This window comes from Sebastes fasciatus, chromosome 21 (genome assembly GCF_043250625.1).
Source record: "Sebastes fasciatus isolate fSebFas1 chromosome 21, fSebFas1.pri, whole genome shotgun sequence".
Lineage (NCBI taxonomy): Eukaryota > Metazoa > Chordata > Actinopteri > Perciformes > Sebastidae > Sebastes > Sebastes fasciatus.
In genome coordinates this window covers 21,959,064-21,985,684 of record NC_133815.1, presented here as the reverse complement: position 1 = coordinate 21,985,684, position 26,621 = coordinate 21,959,064, and the positions used below count along the sequence as shown (strand labels likewise).

The 26,621-nt window shown below is 40.5% G+C and overlaps 1 protein-coding gene across 5 annotated transcripts; it reads left to right on the top strand.

The window, feature by feature from the left end:
* The first annotated feature begins 4,657 nt into the window (after positions 1-4,657).
* Positions 4,658-24,521, top strand: rnpc3 (RNA-binding region (RNP1, RRM) containing 3). 5 transcript variants are annotated; one of them, XM_074621842.1, is made up of 16 exons: positions 4,658-4,710; positions 6,278-6,434; positions 6,523-6,570; positions 6,718-6,827; positions 7,285-7,374; positions 9,464-9,575; positions 10,237-10,305; positions 11,715-11,857; positions 12,119-12,244; positions 12,619-12,746; positions 16,113-16,298; positions 19,414-19,508; positions 19,717-19,775; positions 21,519-21,651; positions 23,922-23,999; positions 24,461-24,521. In XM_074621842.1, the coding sequence occupies exons 2-15, from the start codon at positions 6,282-6,284 to the stop codon at positions 23,988-23,990; spliced, it is 1,521 nt and encodes a 506-aa protein (XP_074477943.1). In that variant the 5' UTR covers positions 4,658-4,710; positions 6,278-6,281; the 3' UTR covers positions 23,991-23,999; positions 24,461-24,521. The 5 variants fall into 5 exon arrangements, with proteins under 5 accessions (XP_074477943.1, XP_074477939.1, XP_074477941.1 ...); XM_074621838.1 differs by lacking the exon at positions 24,461-24,521 and adding an exon at positions 24,164-24,302; XM_074621840.1 differs by having other exon boundaries at positions 4,693-4,819.
* Positions 24,522-26,621: the final 2,100 nt, after the last annotated feature.

Here is a 26,621-nt window from a genome sequence, read left to right as displayed (position 1 = left end):
TGACCCCTTGTCTAGTATCCCTCATATCCTTCCACTCCTTAAATCTTTTGGCGTGCTCTCGGGTTGTAAATTAAATATTAAAAAAAACGAATGTTTTTCTATTAACCAACTGGCTGCTGATTTACCACCGCTGTCAATACCTTTTAAATTATCTAAGACAGGATTTAAATATCTAGGCATCGTTATCACCAGATCTATCCGTTCGCTACAGGAAAAAAAACATACAGCACTCACGGCAGCAGTCAAATCTGATTTACAGAGGTGGAGCCGTCTACCACTTTCTTTAGCGGGAAGGGTACAAACTATCAAAATGAACATCTTACCTCCGTACTTGTATATATTTCAGTGTCTTCCTATCTTTCTACCTAGATCGTTTTTAAACTCTGTCGACAGTATTATATCTTCATTCATCTGGGCCGGTAGGCACGCGAGAATCGGTAGAACACTGCTACAGAGGAACAGGTCGCTGGGTGGGCTCGGTTTACCTAACCTCCTTGGTTACTACTGTGCCACCGACGTGCACAAGATCATGCTTTGGTTCACTCTATCCCGTGGCAGTTGGTATCAGATTGAGGCTGACTCTTGCACTTCCTCCTCACTTCAAGCCCTGGCTTGCAGCACCCTACCCCTCTCCCCTTCGCAATACACGTCTAACCCCATCGTTATCGGCACTCTAAAAATTTGGGCACAGATTAGGCGCTGCTTTGGATGGCTTACTCTTCCTCAGGCGACCCCGATCTGCAATAATCATCTGTTCTTACCAGCTGGAATTGATCCTAGGTTTACCTCGCTGGAGAGGAAGGGCATCCACTGCCTGGAAAACTTGTATATAGACAACCTGTTCACTAGCTTCGATCAATTGCGTGTTACTTATAGTTTGGGTAGTTGCGACTTTTTTAGATACTTTCAGCTACGCAATTTTTCTAGAACTCACTCCCCCCAGTTCCCCCAGATCCCGCCCCCCACGGGCGTAGACTTTGTGCTTAGAGCCAGAACCTTACCCAAGGGCCACATCTCCTACTTCTGCGACCTCTTATCACCAGCAGATGAGTCTGTCATCAACAGGATCAAAACCGATTGGGAGAAGGAACTGCAAATGACCTTTTCAGACAATTTCTGGGAAAAAGCCCTTAGAGCTGTCAACTCATCCTCCAGCTGTGCCAGGCTCAGCCTTATACAGTTTAAGGTGACACACAGACTCCATTATAGTAAGGCTAAATTCTCCAAGTTTTACCCAGACAGATTAGATGATAGATGTGATAGATGCTCACAAGCCCCCTGTGATCTGACTCATATGTTCTGGTCGTGCCCCAAATTGGCTCAATTCTGGCAATTGTTTTTTGATGTGGTCTCAGAAATCATAGGGATCAAAATCCCCCCATGCCCCCATGTAGCTATTTTTGGTAGACCTCCAGACGGAATTACTACAACGACTATCCAAACTAACATAATTGCGTTCATCTCCTTAATCGCTCGTAGGAAAAGATTTTATCTTGGCTACTCGATATTCTGTCTCTCCTAAAACTGGAAAAAATTAGATTCACATTGCGAGGTTCCTCCGACAGATTTTACTCTCATTGGAGACCATTGCTCAATTGGTTGATCGGCTCCCCCATAGTAGGGTGTCGCAGTAGAGGTGTGTGCGGTGCCTACCTGCGTTGAGCATGGGTTTTGCTGTATTTTCTGTATTCAGAAGTGAAATGGCTGTGGGGATGAAGGAGTGTTTCTACCTGTTGCTCTTAACAGGGGGGAATCTGAACCTGGAGCCAGAAGGCAAATTCTGAAATTCTGAGTATAGGGGTTGGGCGCTGTCGGATACGATGGCTGAAACGTGTCTGTTAAACAGGTCAGAGAGCATGCTCTGAAGATCTTGCTGCTCACTTTCAATATCCTGGATAGAGCATTCTTGAACTTGATGCTGAGGTTCTCGTCCCAACAGATTAAAGAAAAAATTAAAACAGACTCAAAATAGGATCCATAAAATAAGATCATGAGGGTCTTGTCAACATAAAACAGACAGAACAAACGTTGCTTGCCCTTCTTACACAGCATCTCAGATGAATGCAATGTTGCTCATAGTCTGCTGGATGGCCACTTTATCAACTTTATAGGGTGACGTTATGTCAATGTTATGATTACAACCCCCAGTGGGCTAAAAATTAATCAGGTTTAAGCATTAAAGGTCCCATTTTATGCTCATTTTCATGTTCATACTTGTATTTTATGTTTCTGCTAGAACATGTTTACATGCAGTAATATTTAAATAAAAAACTTTATTTTCCCCATACTGTCTGCCTGAAAATGCTGTGTTATTTCTCCATGGATTGAGGGTTTCAATAATTCCACAGTATTTATACATCATTTAAACCTGCTTTATCATAAAAAAAGACATGCTGGCTGACCTGCAACATATCCTGGTTGAGGAATGGAACGCCATCCCACAGCAACGTGTGACCAGGTTGGTGACCAGCATGAGGAGGAGGTGCCAGGCTGTTGTGGCTGCGTATGGATCTTCCACCGCTACTGAGGCTCCTGACGGTGTATTAAATGAATAAAGTGTAAACTAGCCAATATGTATTGTTTGCTCCTTGTTACTGATAGAGAGTTCAATCATCCGATCCACCAAACAACTCAAAACAAGAGTCAATTCCAACAGGAGAATACACTGTTTACCATTGGCAGAGCATTTTGGCAAATTCTTCTTGGGCGCTACCCGCATATTCAGCCGTGCTGCTCATCCCACAAATGCATGATCCTTACAAGTTGGGCATCATTGCGAAGGTAAATAAACAGGCTTTCCAACGATGTAAAATACAATGCCAATTAGCATTGTAAAAACAGAGAAATAATCAACCAAACACAAGTTTCCAAACTTTTTTCCCCCAGTTTATATGTGCGCATGTGTTTGAATGGGAGAGTTTTCCTGAAAGTGCAGTGCACCAAAGATGGAGACAAAATTAAAAGAAATAGTGTAGATCTCATATTCTCACCGATTGCCACCTGAGGGAAGCTTGTTGTTTTACATTGTGTGCTTATTGCCTTTCTCCAAAAAACATAAATCAGTTTGTGTTTCTAATGAAATATTAAGAACATTCTGATCTGTATAATAAAAGCCCACTGACTGGAATAAGAACACTGACTCTGTTGACATGTGAGGTAAGCCTCTCTAGATGAGAGCATCAGCTAAATGACTAAAAATACAAACATCAGTATGCATCCGGGTGACTGCTTTGCACTTATAATGTCTTGCTGACAGAATCATTACCTCGGCTCGCCTACAGAGGCAGTAACAGCCCTTCCTCTGTCTTTTTGCCACCTGAAACTCTGCACTTTTTCAGTTTCTACACTTCTCCTGTACTTGATAGTGCGAGCGCTCTCCCTTCAACTCTTTCACTAGACTGACATTTAGGCTGGAACTGGCATTTTATTAAGAATAAGATCTAGTGCTGTCATTGTCAACTTCCTCTGGTATGGCAGACATCAAGTTTGTCATGAAAGTTGTCAAATTTGATGCTTCTATTGGTACAAAATATCAGCTTTTTACAGCTTTATCCTCCAAAATATCAGCCCAGTCAATAGAAACTGAGTCAGACAACTCGTTTTTCATTTCCCCCCATCTCTCTCTTCCTTTCCCTCAGTCTAATGCGTTACGTCGGAGGGAGGCAGGAGGATCGAGTGTCTACCGTTCCTCCCATCACCTGTGAAATTTCAGAGCCAGGCCACGGTGAAAGGGGGTATTGTGTCCCCCTGATGAGGAATGCCCTTGCGTCGCTCCTCAAAGAAAGGGCTTCATTTGGCCTGGAATTTGGAGGCATCTCGAGAAGTGTATAGGGGAGACTTTCTCGGGGGGTGGGGATGGGAAGCTGAAGGCCTTCATAAGCCTGGACAGGAGGGCAGGCCTTCTCTAACTGGTACCCAATCTTTGTGATAGCCTACTGATAGATTTGCATTGACCCAACAGAAACCTCAGGGCTAGAGGTGGTACATTTATCACTTTGCGATCCCTTTAAATCTCTATATGATTAATAAACAATCTAACCATTTTCATGTAGAACTAGAGAAAGGCAAATTATATTATTATTAATTATTTGTATTTTTTTTAAATTCATTTTTATTTGGAGACATTGACACTTTACATGATCACGGAATGTACATGTTTGTGGCATGATGTTATGAGCAGCAAGCACTTAAGAGTGTTTCCATTTTTTTCTTTTTTTAAGTGTACATATACAATATTTTAATTAATAAATTATATTAAAAAAAAATCAAAATGTTTTTAAAAAAATAACTAATAATTATTATTATATATTTAAAACTATATTGTGGTTGAAGAGAGAAACTAAGTAGTCTAATTTTAACCTACATACAGTAGTTTGAAATGTCAGATCCATTCCTGCTGCAGCAGCTGTTATTTCATATGGCGAGGCTGACACCTGCTGGTGGAAGACAACAACTATAACTTGTAATGTGTAGAGCTGTTTATTGGAGTAGCCTTCAGGTGCACAGCTCTGTGTGTGTAGTGTTTAGAGGAAGCTTCGTTAGTTTCACCAATCACTGGTGGTAGATTGAACCAATGTTACTGGAGACAGAGTCACACTCCAGTCCAGTAGGGGGCGGTGGCGGTGCTACTTGTAATCCGCCCTGAAACCAGCGAAGAAGACGAGTTGGCCGGAAGTGGTCATGTTTACTAGCTGCAGCCGCAGCAGGCAGGTACGTTATCAAAGATATCTCCTGATTATATCCTTAAACAGTTAGTTGTTCATACTATAGTGGCAGCATTTAATAAGGCAATCTACTTTGACAACGGAAAAGTAAAGAGGTAGAGTCAGCCCGGGGATTTACTGCTCTTAAGCTTCGTTTAGATGTAGGTTAGCATTGAGCTAACTGGAGCTAGCTCAGCGTAGTCATAGTAACGGGCTTCATTCACATTAATGGTGTTTTAACTTTGTTTTGCTGATAGAAACACGTGCACATCTCATAGAGCAGGACTATAGATATTAACAACATCGTCAGAATTAATTCTTTAATTCGGCTCTATTCCTTTTAAAATGGCTAATGTTTTACGATAAATGAACGTTAATACAATTACACACCAAAAACTGACAATAACCTGATATTTCCAGGTGAAATTTCATTAATTCATTAATTCATTCATTCATTCTCACTGTGCAATATAATTTTCCACTTGTGCAATTTTGTTAATAGTCTGTTTATTGTCAATACTGTATATACTGCTCCTATTTTTATACTTCCTTCTATTTAAATGGTTCATATTTTGTTACACTTTGTTTAGCTCTTTCTTTTTTTACTGTGTTAGCTGATGCATCTTGTTTTCTGCACTATCCCCTTTGCTGCTGTACACTGCAAATAACAATAAAAAACAGTGACTGTCCAGCTTACTTTGAAAGGAAGTCCGTGGTATAGGATGGCAGTCTGGAAAACATCCGAGGCACTCTGATTGTGAATTAAAAACCCTTTATTCAGACATGGATAACACCCACCAACCTTCATCAGGGTGTGTAGTTTGGTGTGAACAGGAGTTCACATTTAAAAACTCATCAGGGGTCATGTGACCTGAGTCACATGACATGAAAATGCTACCCACTTGAAACAATAAAATATGATACGATAATACTTTATTGTGAGACAGGTCTGAAATTTGTTTAGCATCACAGCAGCTCCATTTGCAACATCACAAAAAGGACAAAGACCAGAAACAGGGATACGTACATTTAAACATTACGATCACAGAAGTAGATATTCTGGGCCCTTCAACGCACATTTGATCTGGGATTAGGCTCCATATTTAGTTTTAGGATTGACTGGTGCACAAAAGAGTGCTTCAGTCTAACCTTATTAAATCAATTTGATGGTAACAATTGATATTCACTGTTCAAAACATGGTTGGGGTCAGAGATGATGGTGTTAGCCAGCCTTAATATGTTATTATGATGGGCTGATTCATAGAATTTCTCAAGGGGTTGACCTACAATCTTTGAGCAGATTTTCATTTGGTGGTGCAAATTACAATAGACATATCAAAATACTGTATATATTAGCATATATATTAGTGAACCCCTGAGTTCCTGACCCCCTGCAGCACTCCCATTTTGTTCTTCATGTTTCTATTGTTCTGGTCACTCTTTCTGATATTATGCCAGTAGTCAATACGACTGGTAACAATGAAGATGATCCAACTCTGTGAATGTTTATGACTGTTCCGTACTGTTTCTGTGTTGTGTAACTGTGGCACCTCTCTGCCTGCTGTCCTTAACAGGGAAATGGACAAGAATGAGGACCTGGTCCAAACAAACGGCGGTAAAACTCTGCTTATCCGCCACTTACCAGCTGAACTCAGCCAGGATGAGAAAAAGGATCTCTTTAAGTATTTTGGAGCTGAGTCGGTCAGGGTCTTCTCCAACACAGGTCGTTTGGTAGGTTGTGCCTCACTGAAGCCTTTACGTCTTTTGAGAATTCATTTGAGTTACTGTTCATTCTGAACAAGCTTTTCCCTCTCCACAGAAACATGCAGCCTTTGCAACCTTTAGAAGTGAGAAGTCAGCAGCAAAAGTGAGTTCTTTATGCAGTGTTTCTAGTTATATGACATTTTACAAAGACTTGCGTGCACACACTTGTTGCTAAAAGTAATTTAGACTAAATCTAATTGTATCTTAAGCTGTCCTGTATGATGTTCAATCCCCGTTCCATCTATTTTAGGCTCTCAGCAGGCTCCATCAGTTAGAGATTCTTGATCAAACACTTGTTGCGGAGTTTGCGAAAGGCCAAGATCACGTGACAGTATTGAAGGACCCACCAGTGTCAGACAGGTAAGTTGCTTTCATCATATGAGTTAAGAAACACTGTTGACCTGCACAAACTGTAGTTATCAGAAACGTTACTTTTGCAATTTGCAAATGTATGGACTGTTAACCTCCCTGTGAGACAGAGCCAGACGTTGGCATCTGTTGTGTGGTCTTAAGATCCTGTTGAAAGCCCCACAGTAAAGAAATCATTTTCCACACAGATTTTATTTATAAGTTGGCAATTGAACACAAATCAGATTGACCAGACTCCCAACTGGAAAAAAAAGTGACATTTAAAACTGCTGTGAACTGAAATCTCTACCTAGTGCTAGAGTAAAACTGATTCAGTCTCAGTGTGAGCATGTTCTCAACACCCAGCTGAACTGAATTACTAGCATTAAAACAATTATTCAATACATAATCAAGGGTGAAAGCTGCAGTTGGATCCTATTTGTAACATGTTTACTTTTTTTTTCTACAGTGGTAAACGTATTGGGAAAGAGCAGAAGAAACAGGAAACCAAGCAACCAAACATTCCCCTCATAGAGACAGGCATAGCAACAAGCCTTGGGTAAGTGTTGAATGCATGTCCATAAGCTGATATGAGCTAATCTTTATGTACTCTGTGATGATATCTGAATTGCTGAATGAGATGAGGCATTCTGTTTTCATGATTTGTTTTTGGCTGGTAAAGAGTTGCCTCAGTTATACACAGCAGGCTAGTGTTTGTTCTCGCCCAGTCTTGTGTGTTTAAAACAAAATGATTATATTACATTCTGCAGATTGGTAACAGGACCCATCTCCCATTACAAAGTCATTAGCCACCCAATTGATACTATATACAATTCAAATATGCATGTATGACACATGCTGTCCAAACCTGGTGTTGTCAGTTTATGTGCCTGGAGGCCAGCTGACAATAAACCTGGATGAGAATCTGAGAGCAATAGTCAAGAGCTGTCAGTGGTCTTGTGTCCAATTAGATGGTCAGGCCGCCTGACAGGCCGTCTTCCCTAACAGTTGGTGGGACCAGGTGGTCTTATAGCGTTTGCTCCAATACTGACAGTCTATCCCGCCTTGTACTAAAATAAAATTTGGACCAGCCAGTAGTGTTCACCACCTCCTGATATGATGCAGAGTGTGTATTTGTAGCACGGATCAATACTACACTGATTGTTCTTCAGAAGCCTTTATAATGTGAATGAATTCTAATGAGATATCTTGATTGGGTTCCATACACGTCTACGCAAATAATTTTTTTTCTCTTCATATTGTGTACAGCAGCAGATAATTCTGGTGTCCTACAGTTGAAGTGCTGCTAATAGACATTTTCATCCAGACAAGAATATATTCTGGGATAAAACAAAGAAGCAAAGTAACATTGTCGTGAATTACCTCCAAAATTAAAATGTTTTTGAATGCTTTTATGGTTTAAACATACGACACCTTGCCTTATGTGGAATGAATATGATAATTGTTGCACTCATAAACTGCCTGAACTGTTTGCCTCAAGTGTTCATTTCTATGTGTGCTATATGTTGTGGTTAACACAGCCAGCGGCGAACTGGTTTCCTGTTAACGGAAAGATGAACACACTGGCTATGGAGAGACGGTTTATCTGATAGTCTTTGTGTAATTCAATGAATGAAAAAAAAAAAAAAATCCTCTATCATTGGCTATGTAATTATTTATTACAAAGTTGATATATGATATATAATCTATAAAGCTGGATTTGTCAATGAATACAATAACCGGACAGTAATGTAGTTAATCCAGTGATTAAAAAATCCTGACAAATCAATGTATTTCATCAAATTCATATAAAAATCATATGAAAATACAATAGTATAAAGAAGTCCTGCTCATTGATTTGTAACATTGCTTACAATAGCCTAATCTAGAGCTGCAATGGTTGGTTGACTTAGTCAACAACAGAAAAATAATCAGCAACTATTTTGATAATTAACGTAATTTTTCATGCAGAAATGGCATCTCAAATAATATATTTCCTGCTTTTCTCTATTGTATATCATATTAAACTAAATATCTTTGGGTTTTGGACAAAACAGGACATTTAAAAACATCACCTTAGACTCTGAGAAACTGGGATGAACATTTGTCACTATTTTCTGACATTTTATAGACCAAACAACTAATCGATTAATCAAGAAAATAATCGACAGATTAATCTAAAATAAATCATTAGTTGCAGCCCTGTATTCTATTTAACTATCTGACCTACTGAGTTTTCACTATTCTTCTCAGTCCCAGCAGAACTGCTAACAGATTTCTTTGTCATCTAGCCAAGTGGCATATTAGACAACACAGAGTGTACCCCCACTTTAAGTCTTTGTTTATTAGGCCTCAGAGTCTTGGCTTATAAAAGTTATTATTACGCGAGGACAAGCTTTGGTGCTGACATGGCATGCTGGCCCCAGCGTCCCTTAATGGCTTGGTTTCACATTTTGTTTGCTGAGTGCTTGTCATCTAAAGAATAAGCTACCTAGCTAGAGCCCACCGGCTGGACCACATATTCATGTGTCTCCATTATTTTGACATATTCTGCGAGCTGTTAAGTGAGGGGGAGCTTGTATTTAAGGCAGCGAGTTGCAGAGTTTCCTTTTAAGTAATGTTGTCTTTTCCTCTCTCCTCTCCTACAGGTTGAAATTTCAATCGAATCCCACTTTGAAATATTTATACCCACCACCTTCTAATGGCATTCTGACAAATATAACACATGTCCTCATGAGTGTGCCAAAGTTTTATGTTCAAGTGAGTAAATACCGCTTCTTTTATATCATCTGATTCTTCAATACCTGCACGTCTTTGATATGCATATGTTGGTCATCTGTGTGTTGTATTTCTGTCCGTGTATTTGTACTTTTCCTTTTTTGGAAAGTGGGAATTTGTACAAAAAATGCAAATATGACAACATTTGGAGCCTTCAGATTCCTATTGTAGAATGGAAATACGAATATCCCACTGGTTTCTGAACTGCATCCAACCTCTTAAAGATCAAACAGCAAACATTTGCCTTTTAAATTTCAATTTGGGGAGCAAGTATTAATAATAAACCATAAGTGGGAGGCATGAGTTATGGGTTTAACATTTCCCTGGGAGCCGTGCCGCCTGGATTTCCATCGCTGCTACTTCCAGCGTTGGCGTCTTGGTGGTGCTGGTGTGTTGCGGAGAAGCCGCCCTCATGCTCAGCCTCGCCGCTGGTATCTCACTTCAGCCTCAATCTCACCTTGATCCTTGTATTTTAAATGAAAATGCAAAAGCCTTGCCATCTGTTTTACATATGGAGCCCGAGTTACAGGCTGCCTGTTTGAGAGCGGCAGTATATTTATATTACCAGCTCCCACCCAGCTTTTGGTATGAATCTTTAGATATAACCATCACTGTTCTAATAGTCATGTCTCCAATTATACAGGTACTACATCTGATGAACAAGATGAATCTACCGTGTCCGTTTGGCCCAATCACTGCCAGACCCCCCATGGTAAGATTGTAGACATTATTGTTGGAGAACGGAGGACAGGCTAATGGCCGAATAGTCTGTAGATAGTTTGGTATGGATTTAATATATGTTAAACAAGAGGCCAGTATTCAAATGTGTCAGAGCAGAGGTGTCCAATGAAGGAACTAAACTATTGAGGTTTACCAGCTTTAGAGGACCCTCAACCATCAGTACCTTATTGATTTAATAACTCTGGCTTGTTTTGGTCACTCTTGCGGCAATTCATCGCCTCAAAGACCACTTCTGTGCCACTAACCATCTTTTCCTTTACTAAAATCAGTGCAGATATTTAGCTAAATATTAAATGTAAAAATATAAATTGTCCTCAGTGCATACGCAGAAGCACATGTATGAGCATTAGGTTATGTGAAAGTACATAGAAAGCCCTGAGTACTGAAGGCAGACAGTGGACAAGCTTGTATTCCTTGCATAGGACTAAAGCTGAAATAGTTTTAAATAAGAAAATGTGCAATAATATCTTTACAAAGTGCAATAGTAGCTGGATATGCCACTTATTTTTTATTGATATGTTACTTCTATTTATCGTGGTCAGCTGGGGAGCGCACCGCAGCTGATGAAATCACCATCATCGGTTGTAGAAATCCAAGATAACATCGAATAGCATTAAAGAAGGGCACAACAGAGCGTCAATAGTTTTCATAATATCTTTTCATACTGTGCTTATACTGTATCACCAAGTACGCCACACACACTATGTGTCCTCTGGTCACATCTTCACCACCTGCACATATGGATTGTGTAAATTAGACAGTGACAGCTCTCGTACAATAGTTACCCTCCACATCCTTATTATCAGTCCTAATCGTAATGTAATCGTAAGTGCATGATCATTTTTGCTATCATTTTGGCAAGTTGTGAAGCGATCGGTCTGATTGCTGTGAACATATCAATATTAGGATGACACTCGTGATGCGTATTGCTGCATGAAGGATGCACTGGCACCGCTAGAAGACAACGTGAATGGAAGAATTAGGAGGGAACGAGTGTTCAGGGACCACCTCACCAACAAGCACCTCTATTTCCGTGTCAGAAAAATTGTTCTCTTGGTCTTCCTGCATTAGCATTCATGAGATTGACCATTTATGGTTAAATGTGGGCGTGTAAAGGGCGGGATATGAGGCTGATCCATGTGCGCACATTTAAAAGTTGATTTGGGATTTATAAAAGAAAATTGTGCACTGGCAGGCGATCGCATGGTTTTATAAATCCTACTCTTTTTTTGGAGTACGTGCATTACGCAAACATTTAGTGTGGATCCTACGCACTGTTTTTTAAATGAGGTACGTTAGCAAAGACTACGTTAATGAAGACTTCATCAGTTGAGCCCAGAGGCATTTGTTAGCTGAGCCATGTCGTTTTGTTTCCTGCAGTTTGAGCTCCTGCCTCCTGCTCCACCCATCCCCATGCCTCCTCCCTTCCCTCCTGCCTACCCTCCTTTACCAGAGGAGGAGATGGAGCTGTCCAGTGGAGAAGAATCGGAGTATGAGAGTGGGGACGACGAAGACAAGGAGAGGTGAGGAGGAGTAGTTAGAGAGGGCTCATCTCTGTATAAACATTTTCACCAAGCAAAGGACTTTCATTTTATTTTGCATCGTATTGCCGCTGCCAGTCGATCCAGTGTGTTAATGTATCATTCAGATGTAATAATGTTTCTAGAAACACAAGAGGCTTAAAGGGAAATATCTTTAAATTCCAATAGGTGGGCGATTTTATTATTTTGTTTTAACCAAGTTAGACATTTTTTCCCTTATTCCTTATGCTTGCTTTATTTCAGGATTGTTCGTCTGATGGGCCTGGTCAACCAAGCATGCAAGAGACCCTTGAGACCAAAAACAGCTTCAAAGAGAAAGAAGCCCAAGATCAAGGATCTACTCTATGCTCCCAAACCAGACTCTCAGAGGTACACCAAAGGCACTCATGCATGTCACAGTCCTCAAGCATACACAGTATTCATAGGCAGCTGAAAAAGGAGGACAAAAACCTCCAGACAATATGTCTTCCTCATAAAGACAGCCTTTTGTGGCTCCGAGACTTATTGTTTCAGCACCACACACTCACACGCTCCCTTAATGACGGACCACAAACTCTGTTTCTATACTATAAATACACACACACCTCGGTGTCTCCAGGCTGCACGTTTGCGGACTGGGAAATATCTCTGGTTGACCAGAACAAAATATCCCAACCCTTAAGCCGCTCAGGAGCCGGGTTTATTGTGGGGACTTTTTAGAGGCTGCTGTTGAGGGGAGTGCTGATTGTCTCTGCTGTCCTCAGCGCTCCAGTGCTGCAGCCCTCCGATGTGTTCGAGCAGCCCCACCCCGCCGGGCACAGGAAAATTGAATTCCTCATTTCGGTTCCAGAGGTGGCGGCCATAGTGGAAGGAAGCGGTGATGAAGGCAGAGGTAAGGGCTCTGCTTCCCTGTTTTGACCTTAGATGTCCACTTCCTGCAACTTATGATTATTTCATAACTACGTAACCTGTTGATCTTTTTTTTCTTTAATCATTTGGTGACAGAGAAAAATGTCCTTCACTATTTCCCAGAGCGCAATGTGACGTCTTTAAAGTTCTTGTTTTGTCTGAACAACAGTTCCAAACCCCAAAAATACACAATTCACAATGATATAAAACAGAGAAAAGCAGCAACTCCTCGCTTGAAAGAAGCTAGAATTAGTGAATATTTGACATTTGTGCTTGGAAAAGCGATTAAAGCGATCCCCCAGTTATTGAGTAATCAATTTACTGATCATTTTAGCACTAATCATGACTAAAATAAAGTTTTCCTCTTGGTTTTATGATATCACCTTGCTTGACATAAACCATAGTCAAATCAGGTCTGCTCTTGCCCCATCAATGAGATCTGGGATCTCTGTAGTATTTGTGTTGAGCTCATAAGATATATTGAACCTAGGTCCCAAACTAACAATTATTTTTATTCCCCTGACTGTGGGATTATTATCTCAATTAATCCATTAATCTCTTTCTACTTAATGTCAGAAAATAGTGGGTGGAATCAGCAAATATTTAGTATTTAATTGTTTTAATTATTTTCTTGTCGACTGACTAATGGATTAATCTACTAATCGTTCAGCTTTGCGTTCAATTAATATCCACTGTGTCCTATCACTAATCAGTTATTGATTATTTGCATCTTGGGAAGGAACCTTGTGCTGATGCACATAAGGCAAATTAGGCTAAATTGTATTCGGCACCTTTTATGTATATGTCCAATCAGGGTTGATGGTAAATGTAGTCAATTGAAGCAATAAACTCCTCAGTGCATGCTACTGTTACAGTGCTACACCTAGAGCATGCACACCCCCTGGCCACCGTGATGCAAAGCCTACTGTACAAATCCCAGCTGAAAAAGTCTGTTGTTCTTCCTTGCATCCAACTACGTCACTGTCACGTCTAGGGATGACAATAACGATTATTTTCATTGTTGTTTTGTTTTTGTTCTCGATTAATCGATTAGTTGTTTGGTCTATAAAATGTCAGAAAATGGTGGAAATGTCAATCAGTGTTTCCCCACGCCCAAGATGACGTCCTCGATTGTCTTGTTTGTCCACAACTCAAAGATTTACTGTAAATTTTACTGTTGATTTACTGAAAATTTACTGTCATAGAGGAGTAAAGAAACCAGAAAATATTCACATTTAAGACTGCAATCAGAGAGTTTTTACTTTTTTTTTCTTAAAAAAATTCCTCAAACCGATTATCAAAATAATTGGCGAATAATTTAATAGTTGACAACGAATCGATTAATCGTTGCAGCTTTAGTACTGCTAACTTCATACTCACCGTCACACACACGGCTGCCCGCCGGGCTTGCGATACATTTACAGAAACACTCCCTGACAGAGAATTCCAGGCAGACACACAGCTGACAACCTCTCAGCTAAACTAGGAGACTTACTGGGAAAGTGGCTGCATGTGTCCACGATAATGCAACGCATCATCGTGGCTGCTCCAGTAACTCTCACAGGGACGGGTGAACTGGGGATTCAGTTGCCTGTTTTGCGCACACACTGCAGCTGGTGGTGAATGATGGATTTAACCTGTTCGTGAATTTGGGGTTATCATTGCAGCTGGGCAGCTTGTTAGGCACTTCAACCACAGCACCTCTGGATGCAAGACACTAATCTTAACGGTTAATGATCGGTTAACGAGGGCCGGCTATCGGTTTGAAAATAAGTTCTGAATTAGCATCTGTAGTCACGCCAAACGACTCCACTGGATGCAGGAAGAACAACAGATTTTGCAGCTGCGGACTCGGCTCGGTTAATACAGCACGCACTGAGGAATTTATCGCTACGATCGGCTACATTCACCATCAACACATAGACAATTTTCCCTTTAAGTAACACAAAAAGCTTCTTTTTTTTTCACAATTGGCTAGTAAAAATAAATCAGACCAATACAGTCTGCACATACATTGGAGGGGAGAGGGGGCTGATCTGTATAAAAAAGGGCACTTCCTCCCCTCTTTTGAGCAAGAAAGGCACCGTAAGGATTTGATTATTACTATACATCATGTTTATTATCACATTGAAGCAGGGGGTGGTTTGATACTCCTATTGACATAAGTTAAAGCCCTTACCATGGCTGAAGTCAGAGCCAAGTGTTGCACAGCAGTATATCACAGCAGAAAACTGGCACCAAAAAGGTTTTCCCATTATCTGTATGAGAAAATGTCATTGGGGGCACAGCCTGTGTTACTTGTCAGCTGTGCAGTTCCCTGTTTGCCTTATCTCCCTTCTCTCTAGCTACAACTTCACTCCCTGGCAAGCCCCTGAGAAGTAAAATAGATCTCAAAGTCAAACACAAAAGATTTCCTAAAGGCAGGGGAGAGATAAACTATGACAGGTGGCTTTTTGGATTAGTCTTGTTTTGGGGAAGGAGGGGTGTGTGATCCGATAAACAAGCTATTTAAATGGAAAAGGGGAGGTGGGGGGGACAGATAAGGAGGAGGATAATTTTGAAAGCAGTGATCTGCCGAGAGTGTATCAGAAAAGCTCCCCAACACTTCTTGCTCCGGTGCGCACACACACACATACACACCTTATGTGGATGACAAGCTTTTTCCCTTCTCCTCAGATTTGTACAGGCTCACTGCTCTTAGTAATTCCATCTACAATGTGTGTGTGTGTGTGTGTGCACATACATTCTCTCCTCAAAAGTCTGCCAGAGTTATCCTTCCCACTGCCTTTCAAACTCTTGTTTGCAAAACAGGAATGGATTTAGATTTGATTACAGTTCTTTATTTGACATGAATGTGCTTATGCCTCACTCTCGAGACCGTCTTCTATCAACCAACGTAACTAAAACATTATTTCTGCCAAAAAGACGGCGTTTATCGTACTAAACCTCGGCAAAGAAATCAATATTTTCCACTCAATCAGTTTCTAATGATGCCACGGTTGGAAATTTTAAACAATCAATAAGTTAAACTAATTGTGACCAAGAGGATTTGCTTCCACTCTCCCATCCTGAGCTTGTTTGGTTTTACTGAAGAGGGTAAACATTGTGGAAGTGATTACTTCACCATCTGCTGTTGTTAGACACTTTGAAAAACTTCCATCTGTATTTGTGCTGGAGGGAGAGAGTCCTCTTCCTGCTTTCTATCATAAAGTTACCCAGCAACGCATGTGCGTCCAACTTGGTGGCACATGATATGAAATAATTGCTGCCAGTGTTGCTGCCCAAATTAATGTAGTAACAACTTGAGAACAAGTTTTTTTTTTAATATGCTACCTGTGTGTCCTTTCAGACGTGGATGAAAGGGAGCTCACCACTAGAAGCAGTCAGGAGTCGGCGGAGGTTGAGGGTTTTGGGAAGCTTTACCCCAGCGCCCAGGCATCCCAACCGCAAGAGGAGCACAGCGACGACGAGGATGATCTCCCCTCAGACGTCATCTCCAGGAAGGAGCTGGAGAAAGGACGGCTGTCAAGAGATGGTAAGCATGACCTCAGTGGTTTGCACTGTCCCCTTACAGCAGCGAAGGTTCTTGGTCCAAACAACGGCCTTAAGACAGAACTAGTCTTCATTTTTCGTCCGACATTTCGCATGTTTAAAAATAAATTCAACCTCACGTTGCGTCAGTCACGTTCACACGACGACTCCGAAACTTTCGTCCGTCATTAAAGTTTTCGGAACAGATTTGATTTTCTGCTTTTTTTTCCGCATCCGTCAAAAGGCAAAAGAGGCTTGTTTGACCACTCAGAGACATCGGACGTGCAAACATCGTCATCCAAAATGGCATCTGATAAACATTTACTTCATCTCCCAGCACAAAGCACCTTACGATAAAGAAATAAAGGAACACAGAGATGTGGAATTTAAAGATAGTTTGTGACAGGTGATTGCAGAACAGCTCGGAAATCGTGGGCAAAACAAAGGATGTAGGAAAGAGTAGACAGTAGTGATTGAGCTCTTGAAAGCTAAACAATAACTTCTTGCGAATGTCGTTCATTCATTAGCCCCGTTTGGGACTAGCGCTATCCATTGCACCCATGTGATTCATTTAGTTTTGTCTTGTATTGCGAATTTAAGGTAATGAATAAAATGATAAAAACACATTGGACTCAATGTGCAAGGTTTCTGTGCATAACATACGGATTACAAATACGCAGACAGTGAAATCAATAAACCAGACCTTAGACTTTAGTTTTCAAAACGGAGAACAAATCATTGAATAACAGGAAGGACTAAATGTTTCAGGTAGGAGAAGTGTTAATAATAATGTTTGTATTGCAGGTTGATCCTGTAGAACGGTGACCATACCAACTAGAAAAAAAGAAAAGACTTTCACATTTTTCATTAATGACATTCTTCGTCTTTCTCACACATCCTGTCCTGTGTAGACGCGATGTAACGAGAATAGAAGCAGCAACAGCGGTTTGTTTGAAATGCATGTTAGAGAAATTTGGCAGTTAGTGTGAGCAGTGAGAGCCGTCGCGGCTGAACAAAAAAGAAAAGCGCCAACTGCAGAGAATCCAAGTTGACAAAAGAAACTGATAGATCCCTCAGAGGAAGAGGAGCTTGTGCTAAAAAAGTTAAACATCAGCATTACCTTTCTAAGATTAAAATCACCCCAGGATGATAAGGACCGTGGAGAGATGTAAAATAGCTGTTTGGCTTTCTGGAATGGCACATTCTGCTGTAGGTAATTAGCTGCTGCCTGTCTTCAGTGTCTTGTTATATTTGGACCGTGCCCAGTGGCGTAATGTAATCCTAACATTGATCATTTCTATTGATATAGTGTCATCTGAATCTGTTACCTTTATATCCAGGCCAAATAATGTCAACCTCCAACCAACATTACTGAGATTGTTGGTCAATATTTAATTGAGATTGTCAGTCAATTTTTTTCTTAGAGTTTTCTCTTCTTACAGTTCTTAAAGCAAAGGAGTGCCAATAGAGTGGCACTTTAACTGAATAAAACCATGCTGCACTTTAATTCACCAGTTTAAACTGCTCTAATCAATATTTTTATATTAACAATGGATCAAATTACTGTGTAATATGGAAGGGGTCGCTCGTAGTGACAAACCACAGAGAAATATTGTCCCACTCTTTAGTTCCCCTCAGCCTTACAAAGCATTTTAGCCTTTTTCAGCTCATTGTTTTGGTTTTACTGTTTTCACCAGTCAGTCTCACCACTATAATCAGTGCCATTTCCAGACTCAAGCAGATGTTTTTAGCAAAAAGGCTTGAATAAACTGTTTGTGGTTTGGCGCTAAATGGGTTGCTTGCAAAGTTGCCGACTAGCTGGTAAACATAGTGGAACATTTAGCAGCTAAATAGCTATAGTTAGAAATAAATAGGATATATTCTTAAGCAGTTAATGAAGACCGAAACAAGGTCTGACCGACCTTCGTAAGGTGACCAGAAACACGGCTCAACATGAATGTAAATGTTGTTTCACATCTTCTGAATGTCCAAATAGGCCAAACTGTTTGCTAACAAGCTCGCAATACCATCTTCAAGAGGACCTGTTATGCGTTCGTGTTATTTCCCTTTCCTTTAGTGTGTTATATAGTTTTTGTGCATGTAAAAGGTCTGCAAAGTTACAAAGTCCACTCCAAAAGGAGTTACTCTGCCCCACAGGAACACTGCTCCTGAACTGCCTGAAACACCTTGATAGAAGTCCCGCCTTTTCTTCCGTAACGTGGTGATGTCACCAAGTAACACATTTGCATAATACCTGCCTAGCGGCTAGTTTGGCCCTCAAACAAAGCTAGTTAAAGCGGAGCTGGAGCAGAGTCTGAAGAGTTTGGTTCGGTTGACCAATCACAACAGAGTGGGCCAGCTGACCAATCAAACAGCGTTTCAAACAGAGAGTGAAAAGAAGTACAATTGATATCAATATTTATACATCCATTAACATTTGTATTTCCACTATGTTAGAAAAGTATTAATGGGTAACTAAAATGACATTTGCAGCTCCATTTTTGTGAAAACAAAATCTGCATTTGAAGATAGTTGTATTTTTTTTTTTAACTTATTTGTGTAATGTAAATCTAAGAACAAAATAATATTATACAATAACATAGGGCTGCACAATTAGTCGAATATTAATCGTGATCACGATTTTGGATTCCCACAATTAAATGAATATAATCGGCTGCGATATTAAAATGTAAAAATGCTCATAGGGGGGATTGAATATGATATGGATCCCTGATCTTTACTTCTTACTATGTGTACTTTTTGAGCCAGAGTACTTTTAAGTGTAATTCCTTGTTCTTCCTTCAACTGACTCACTATGTTCAGGCACGTTTTCCATTCAAATACAGAGATACGTCCAAGTCCTATCTAAAATGGACTGGCTGCTAGGTGCTGGGATCAAACACGTAATCATTGCTTTAATGTCTCGGCGCGTCTCTTAGCCTACTTCTCCAGTCCACTCTGCCGTAAATAAATCATTGAGTGGATGGTATTGAGTTGCAATGACTTAGAATTTACCTTTTATGTATGTACGGGCAGCTCTGTGATGAATTCTTTGTACCTGTTTCTGAAATGCACCTTGCATCAAGTATATATTTCTTTTCTTCTGTCTTTTAAAACAGAGATAAAAAGGATGTCTGTGTTTAAAAACTATGAACCGGGCGAGCCAACCTGCAGACTGTACGTGAAGAACATTGCAAAGCAAGTGGAAGAGAAAGTAGGTACATTTATAGCACTTGACCCACTTTGGTTTCGTGGATATGATGCTTATTCTGGAGTTTTCATTTATTCTTGAAGACCATTACATGCCGTCATATGTCGTTCTGTGTTATTAAATGTCAAAGTTACATTTTGTAGTGAGGTGTTAACAGATAATAGATTCATATATTGACTACTTTTCCTGATATTCATCATCTGTCTTCCAGGACCTGAAGTACATCTATGGGAGATACGTCAACCCTTCGTCAGAAGCCGAGAGAAACATGTATGTAACCAGCGATCCCGATGATCTCGACTTTATTTCTTTTCTTCATTTCTTATCGACATGGCATTGCGTGTCACTTCACCCCCATCCCATCTTCATGAGCTATTTTTGACTCCAGCAATTTGTCACTTTCCTTTGAGAGTTTTTAGTAATTCATGCTGACGGTGTGATGTGTTATTAATAAGTATCTAACCTGACATAGAGATCATGAGGGACATTTTATGTTTGCGCATCAGCAGTACTTCAAATGAATATTCCACTTGAGTCATCAGACCGAGCTTATGTTGAGTAGAGGGCCAGACTCTGAACACAGATGTAGGTGATAAACGGGAAGATGCAACTCAGCCAGACAGACAGTTTGTCCTCTGGTAACCCGTCTCTACGTACTATTGTTCAGGTGTTTCACTGTGAGCAGAGATGTGGACCCAAATCGTTTTCACACAAAAACAGCGTTTTAAATTATTATCCAACTGAAACACCCAGCTCAGTGTTGCAAACTATTTCAAAATGAAAGTAGTATAAATCTGCCAATTCGGCAGTAGAGTGCTACAGGAATGAGTCCTAATCCCAGAAATGAGTTAGCATTTTAGCACCTCTGGTTTCCCCGTCGGGAAGTCAATGTTTTTGTTTTTTTTAATGGATTTTTAGTTAGACGCCTGAAATAAAGTCTGTGGTTAACACAAGCTTAAGAGATTTTAATGTTTTGTTCTACAACATAAGATACATCAATAAATACCCCACTCGTGAATTTTGAAGCTTTTACGTGTCTTCAAAAAGGCAGTTGCTAAGTGGCTACGTGAGACTACTAAACATCATCATGCCGAACACTAGTGTGTCTTTAGGCTAGTGGTGGTGACGTGAAGTCATACGACCGTGGTGTAGTTCATTTATAGCCTAACGTTAGCTTTTTACTTCTGGAAATTGCCTATACGCTTCAAAAATTATAAAAGGGGTGTTCATTTGTGGAGATTATCTCACGGAACAAAACATGTAAGTATCATAAATGTTTGTTTGCCACAGAGCTTATTTTCTGCAATAATCCCAAACCCTTTTTGTCGAGGGAACCCGTGTGATTCTAACTTTCGGGTTGGCCTACAAAAATACGTCATCCCTGCACAACTCTATACACTGACAGCCCGTCCCTTCGGGCCTCTGTCAAAAAATAATCCCCCAAAATTATCGTAATGAACGTAAACAACAAACATGGCTATTGTTGGTCCTCACAGCTGTCAAACTAGCGGCTTGTAGAAGACTCCGGTGTCGTGCAATGAGTGCATGGGCAGAGTGCAGGCAGGTATGTAGGTAGCCAATCCAATCATTTTATTTGGGCCGAATTAAAGAATTGCACAAATTGATTACAGTCCTGCGACAGCCACCAGATACCAGATTTCTTATTTTTTTGTCAGAGCATTTGATTTATTAATTGCTGTCAGGATGTAAAGAAACTTTCAACAAATATAACAAAATGTTTCTAAAATACATTACCAGCCTAGCTTTAATATAGTGTTCAGAGGTTGTACCAGACTGCACGCTCTGCACTGAACCATTGGTGATTCTCTTTGACTTAAGTTGCACATCAGTAAAATCAATTGGTTGGAATATAAAACCTGCAAGGTCTCATGTGAGACATGATTGACAACCGCTGTTTTATATGGTTACAGAAGCACATAACATTTTCCTCTTGTAACACCAGTCTGGAGTGATAATGATGTGTCCGTGCTTTGTTTTTTTTTTCCCCCTCAGGTTTGACATTGTGTTAATGAAGGAGGGGCGGATGAAAGGCCAGGCCTTCGTAGGCCTCCCCGCTGAGCAGAGTGCAGAGAAAGCCCTGCGGGAGACCAACGGCTACGTTCTCTATGACAAACCCCTCGTCGTCGTATCCTTTTTTTCCTTCTCTCACAAGATGAAACAAGGACAAGATTTTATAAGGAGTGGAAATCCAGGCTTAGTTGCTAGGGTTCGGTTATTTGGAGGAGTTGGAAGACAGAGCGCGGACTAATCAGCGTCCTGTGAGGAGCTACTGGTAGCTACGGGCGTTGCTTAGGTGTGTGTGTGAGGCGACACGGAGAGGCGACTGTTCGTTCTAAACGACAATGGCGGCTCCTGAAGAGGTTAGCGTAGCTGCAATAGCATCAGTTATATCACAACTGGAGTAGTTCTTCATTGAAAGAAGAGCAAAGAACGACACTGAAGGCTTTTCTCGATGGAAAAGATGTGTTCGCTCTTCTCCCGACTGGCTCCGGCAAGAGTTTGATTGACGGATGGTTAATCCAATCTCCTGCCAAGTTTGTTTTGAAAGTGCCTGCCCTTTTCCAAACAGTTTCCAATGGCTGCTTCTCAGTTGGGTCTGTGTAACGAACCATTTCGCGGGTCAGGTTAGCAGACTGCTACTACCAATAAAAAACTACTATCCAGAGAAGTAATTACTGAATGCAAATACATTAAATGGCTGTTGCATTTCATGAAGATCTTAAGGATTATAACTTTAAATGGATGGTGACATGCAGCAGCTAGACAGGATGAGCTCCTTTTTTCCCTTTTGAATTTGATTTATATATATTTTATGTGTTTGTTTGCTGGTGTTGCAGTAAAAAAAAGTCTGAAAATACACCACCGCAAGTGTGCTTAAAAGGTAGAGCAAACAGATCTCAAAATGTGTTATACGGTGGACTCGGATTGTTTCTAGGGGTTGGTTCTATTTGGAGCATCAAAAAGTCGAGTAAGGTTCATTTTGGTACAGATGTCTTTTTAAGCAGTCATAGGCAGAGGACAGCCGGTCCCAGTTTAGAGTCCCTATAATGATTTTTTCAGTGCTAGCTAGAGACCGCAGTATGACACTTGCCAGAGAATCCTCAAACAGCCTGCTACTAAAATTAGTGAGCTGGAAGAAAAAACCTGCACGGAATGTAAGCTTTATTAAGAGACTGCACTACAGCGGCAGCCTTTCACACATCTGGCTCCTCCCCCTTTACTCAACCCGTCACATGGGTGAAATGGATCAATCTGTGTGAATGACAGTAGCCGTCACTGAGTATGTGAGCCAAACTCAGACCCGAGCTCTTAAAAAGTCCATTTTTAGCAAGTGGTCTTGTGGCATTTATGAGCAAACAGCTGCGACCTTTTCCCAAATTAAATTCATATAAGTTGGCAAGTGTCACAAAGAAGATGGCCCCTGTGGCTTAAAGCTGCTGCATACAACTCTGGGAGTACAACACCATCGTATATGAGTATGACGTCAAATATCCGTCTGTGAACCTGTGCCTTAAGCTGAAATTGGCTTTTCAGTGAGGTTGTGGTTTTGGTGTATATTTTCTGTGGTACTATTACTGTATTACATTTGTAGGAAGATAGGTATACATTTGTAGTAGTAGAGATTACTAATGGGACCAGATTTGTTGCCTGTGTACTACTTAAAGCGGCAGTAGGCAGAATGTTTTTGGCATCATTGGGCGAAAATTCCATAATAACCTTTCAGCATATTGTAATTCAAGTGTTCTGAGAGAAAACTAGACTTCTGCACCTCCTCATGGCTCTGTTTTCAGGCTTTAGAAAATCTAGTCCGTGACGGAAGACTTTGACAAATCACAGGTCATTTCTGAGAGAGAGCGTTCCTATTGGCTGTTCATTCAACGGAGGCAGCTGTGTTTTGAACTCCGGTCAAACTAGGCAGCGCTGATCAAATATGAATCAATATTCTGTTACTGTAATGCCTATTTCTCGCATAGGCATTACAGTAGCAGAATATTGATTCATATTTGATCAGCGCTGCCTAGTTTGACCGTTTGATCGGAGTTTGCGAGTGATTGACAGCTGCTCAGAGACGGCAAGGCTCCAGCTCGGCTCCGATTGGTTGTTTTCCTCCGGTCTGCGAAATCTTGCAGATGCCATTAGGAGCACCGGAGGACACAGAGGCACATGATTTTTTTGTCACATTACCTGTCTCATGCACTTCTGTCAGGATATAGTGACTGTTTTATAAAAATAACTTTTTTTAAATCATATTTGCTCCATTTCTACCTACTGCTTCTTTAAAAGACGCTCAAAGTCCTTGCCTGAAAAAGAAGATGCTTAATCAAGTGAGAGTAAACCTTTTGCCGTTTTAATAAAAACATTCGCTGCCTACAGACCTTAACTATACATTCACAGCAATTTGCCAGATCTGCCAGACCAAAAGAAGACAACACGGTTACCAAGAGAGGACCGAAGCAACGATGAACCCAGCAGGTGAGTGAGACACTAAAGAAGAGAAAATATTGAAATAAAAACAGATTTCTCTTTATGTCATCTGTTCTGTATATATATATATATATATATATAGAGAGCAAGCCTTATTATTCCTTTAATGGTGTTTTCTTTTTACATTTGTGTTTACACCTTATTTACTCAAGATGCCAAGGCTTGATATTGTGGCCCAGCAGAACCATTTGTATCCTTATTCTGGCATATCCTTTGGAAAAAAAAGAAAACGGGGGCAGTTTATTTTATAGTTTTTGTGGCACAATGGGAACTTGAAACAACATGTATTGTAGTCTAAATTTAAAAGGACTGCGCACCATGCTTTGTTTCTGTAGCTTATTGTCTCTTACAATATGCGTGTTTAACATAGACTCTGTAAACCTGTGCTATTTTAAAGTCCCTCAAACCTCTCTTTACACTTCTCTCTACCTTGTTTGACTGAATTTCAGGTGATGGTCGTCAGATGTCGTCTTCTTCATTTATTACTAAATAAAAACTATTTTATTAAGATAACTTTTGTCATATTTTCTTCCAATCATCAAACATATGTCACCATTTGTGGGCACACTTCAGTCAAACTATCATAACTGCTTATCTTTAGTCCCGAACTGAAAGTCCTGACAGCGCTGAGCAAACACAGACTGGGGAAGGTATATGAGATCTAGATTGGCTCTGCAGCAGATGGTGGGCTGTCAACACAGTGGAAAAACCACAGTCCTGAGGAGACGGCAAACAAACCAAACAGACTGCAGTCTGTGGGAAATTGCAGAGACCGGGTTAGCTTACCTTTACAATCCCTGGCTGGCCCCATCTGTGTGATTATAGAGAGTAAACCTTGGGAGGGTGAACTTCTCCCCTCGACAGCCATCATAACTGAAGATTTGGAAATCAAATTGGTTTTTGGGCCTCTTTTGGTGTAAGCAATACTGGGAGTGAACTGGGTGCATGTCAATCACAGCTAAATTAAAGTTTGTGATGTGTGATCTTAAGACATCTAAAGAGGGAAAACATTAAATTGCTGCGGTCCGCGGCTGGCCAAGCGCGGTCTGGTTTGATTCAGTTTTACACCGCTTTGGTGGTTTGACGACAGACATAAAAGCAGCCCAGCATTTTTATCATGCGTCAGGTCCAAAGTAACAGAAATGTGAGCATCAGAGAAACTCTATGCAGGTGTGCGTTTTTTTTCTAAAATAGGATGGATGGAGCTTGCTAGTACACCTTATAGAGATGTATATGCTTTTTCCAAACAGGAACACAGACGGCAGCCAGTGCAAGAACATTCTTACCTTGTGGATGTTCTCAAACTCCAAAAATAAACAATATAAATGTTTTATCAAAGTATGGCATCGATCTCTCTCTATATATGTATATATTTATTATATATAATTTAGCTACTCTAAATGCTCATGTGATGGGTCACATTGGCATTTATGTCTCAGATTTTATTTTCCTGGTTCACTTTATTGTTTGCTGGTCCAGTCGTGTGGGTACGACCATGGCACTTGGTTGCTAATGCTGTTCTAGATTAGGAAAAAAAACATTTAAAACTGATTAGTAAAATGAAAATGAAAAACTTACAATGGAATATTGTTGCATTTAAAGGGCCAGTGTGTAATATTTCGGGGGATCTATCAGCAGGAATGGAATATAATATTCATAACTATGTTTTCATTAGTGTATAATCACCTGAAACTAAGAATCGTTGTGTTTTTGCTATCTTAGAATGAGTCCTTCATATCTACATAGGGAGCGGGTCCTCTTCATGGAGTCCGCCATGTTTCTACAGCAGCCCACAACGGACAAACCAAACACTGGCTCTAGAGAGAGCCTTTCATGTTTTTTACGTTACCTGAAGGTCACTAGTTCTCCGACATGCTTGTGAAACTGCGGTAACGTGAGCCGCAGAGTGCAAAACTGTGGTACCGCCAGCCGCCGTCTGACTTCCGTTGCTCCTAACGTAGAGTTATTATGGTAAGGATGGCCTCTGAGCGAGGTGTGCTCAGTTGGTTGCACACCACTAGATGCCGCGAATTCCTACACACTGTACCTTTAAAGTAGTGCGAGTACTCAGGTTTAGGGTCTTAGTGGTATACTTAAGAAGAAGACTTTGATACAACAAACGCTCTTTAGTTTACTTTCAAAAACAATATAAAGCTCCAAATTTCACAAATGTGATGCCTAATGAATAAGTGATTAATCTCTGAACCTCATATCTTTTTCCCCAGTTTGACCAAATCCCCATCCAGATTTTAGTTATGTTTCATCTCAGGGATCCCGTGGCTCCAAAATCACACCAACTGCTGAATCCCTTCAGAATATGTGAATGATATTACTGCCCTGAACATAATTCAGAACGCAGCTATGATACCAAAGGCTATTTTAATTAACTGACAAGCCAGAAGGCACGCAGAGCTCTGTGGCTAACCAGGAATATCATCACAGCTCTTGTCATGTCGCCTTTGTTGTTACACATGTCCCTGTTCAGATCTGACAGTAGGGAGGGAACTGTTTAAAAGAAAGTTGGTCTCCTTTTGAAGAAGGCATATTGCACTGTAAAAAACTCCATGTAATCAATTTAATTTAACCACCAATTGTGTACTTGGTTAAAAC

Coding starts and splice junctions, on each gene's coding strand:
- rnpc3 (XM_074621842.1), top strand. CDS start 6,282: ATGGACAAGAATGAGGACCTGGTCCAAACAAACGGCGGTAAAACTCTG. Junction 9,576..10,236: donor TGCCAAAGTTTTATGTTCAA/GTGAGTAAATAC, acceptor CCAATTATACAG/GTACTACATCTGATGAACAA. Junction 11,858..12,118: donor GACGACGAAGACAAGGAGAG/GTGAGGAGGAGT, acceptor GCTTTATTTCAG/GATTGTTCGTCTGATGGGCC.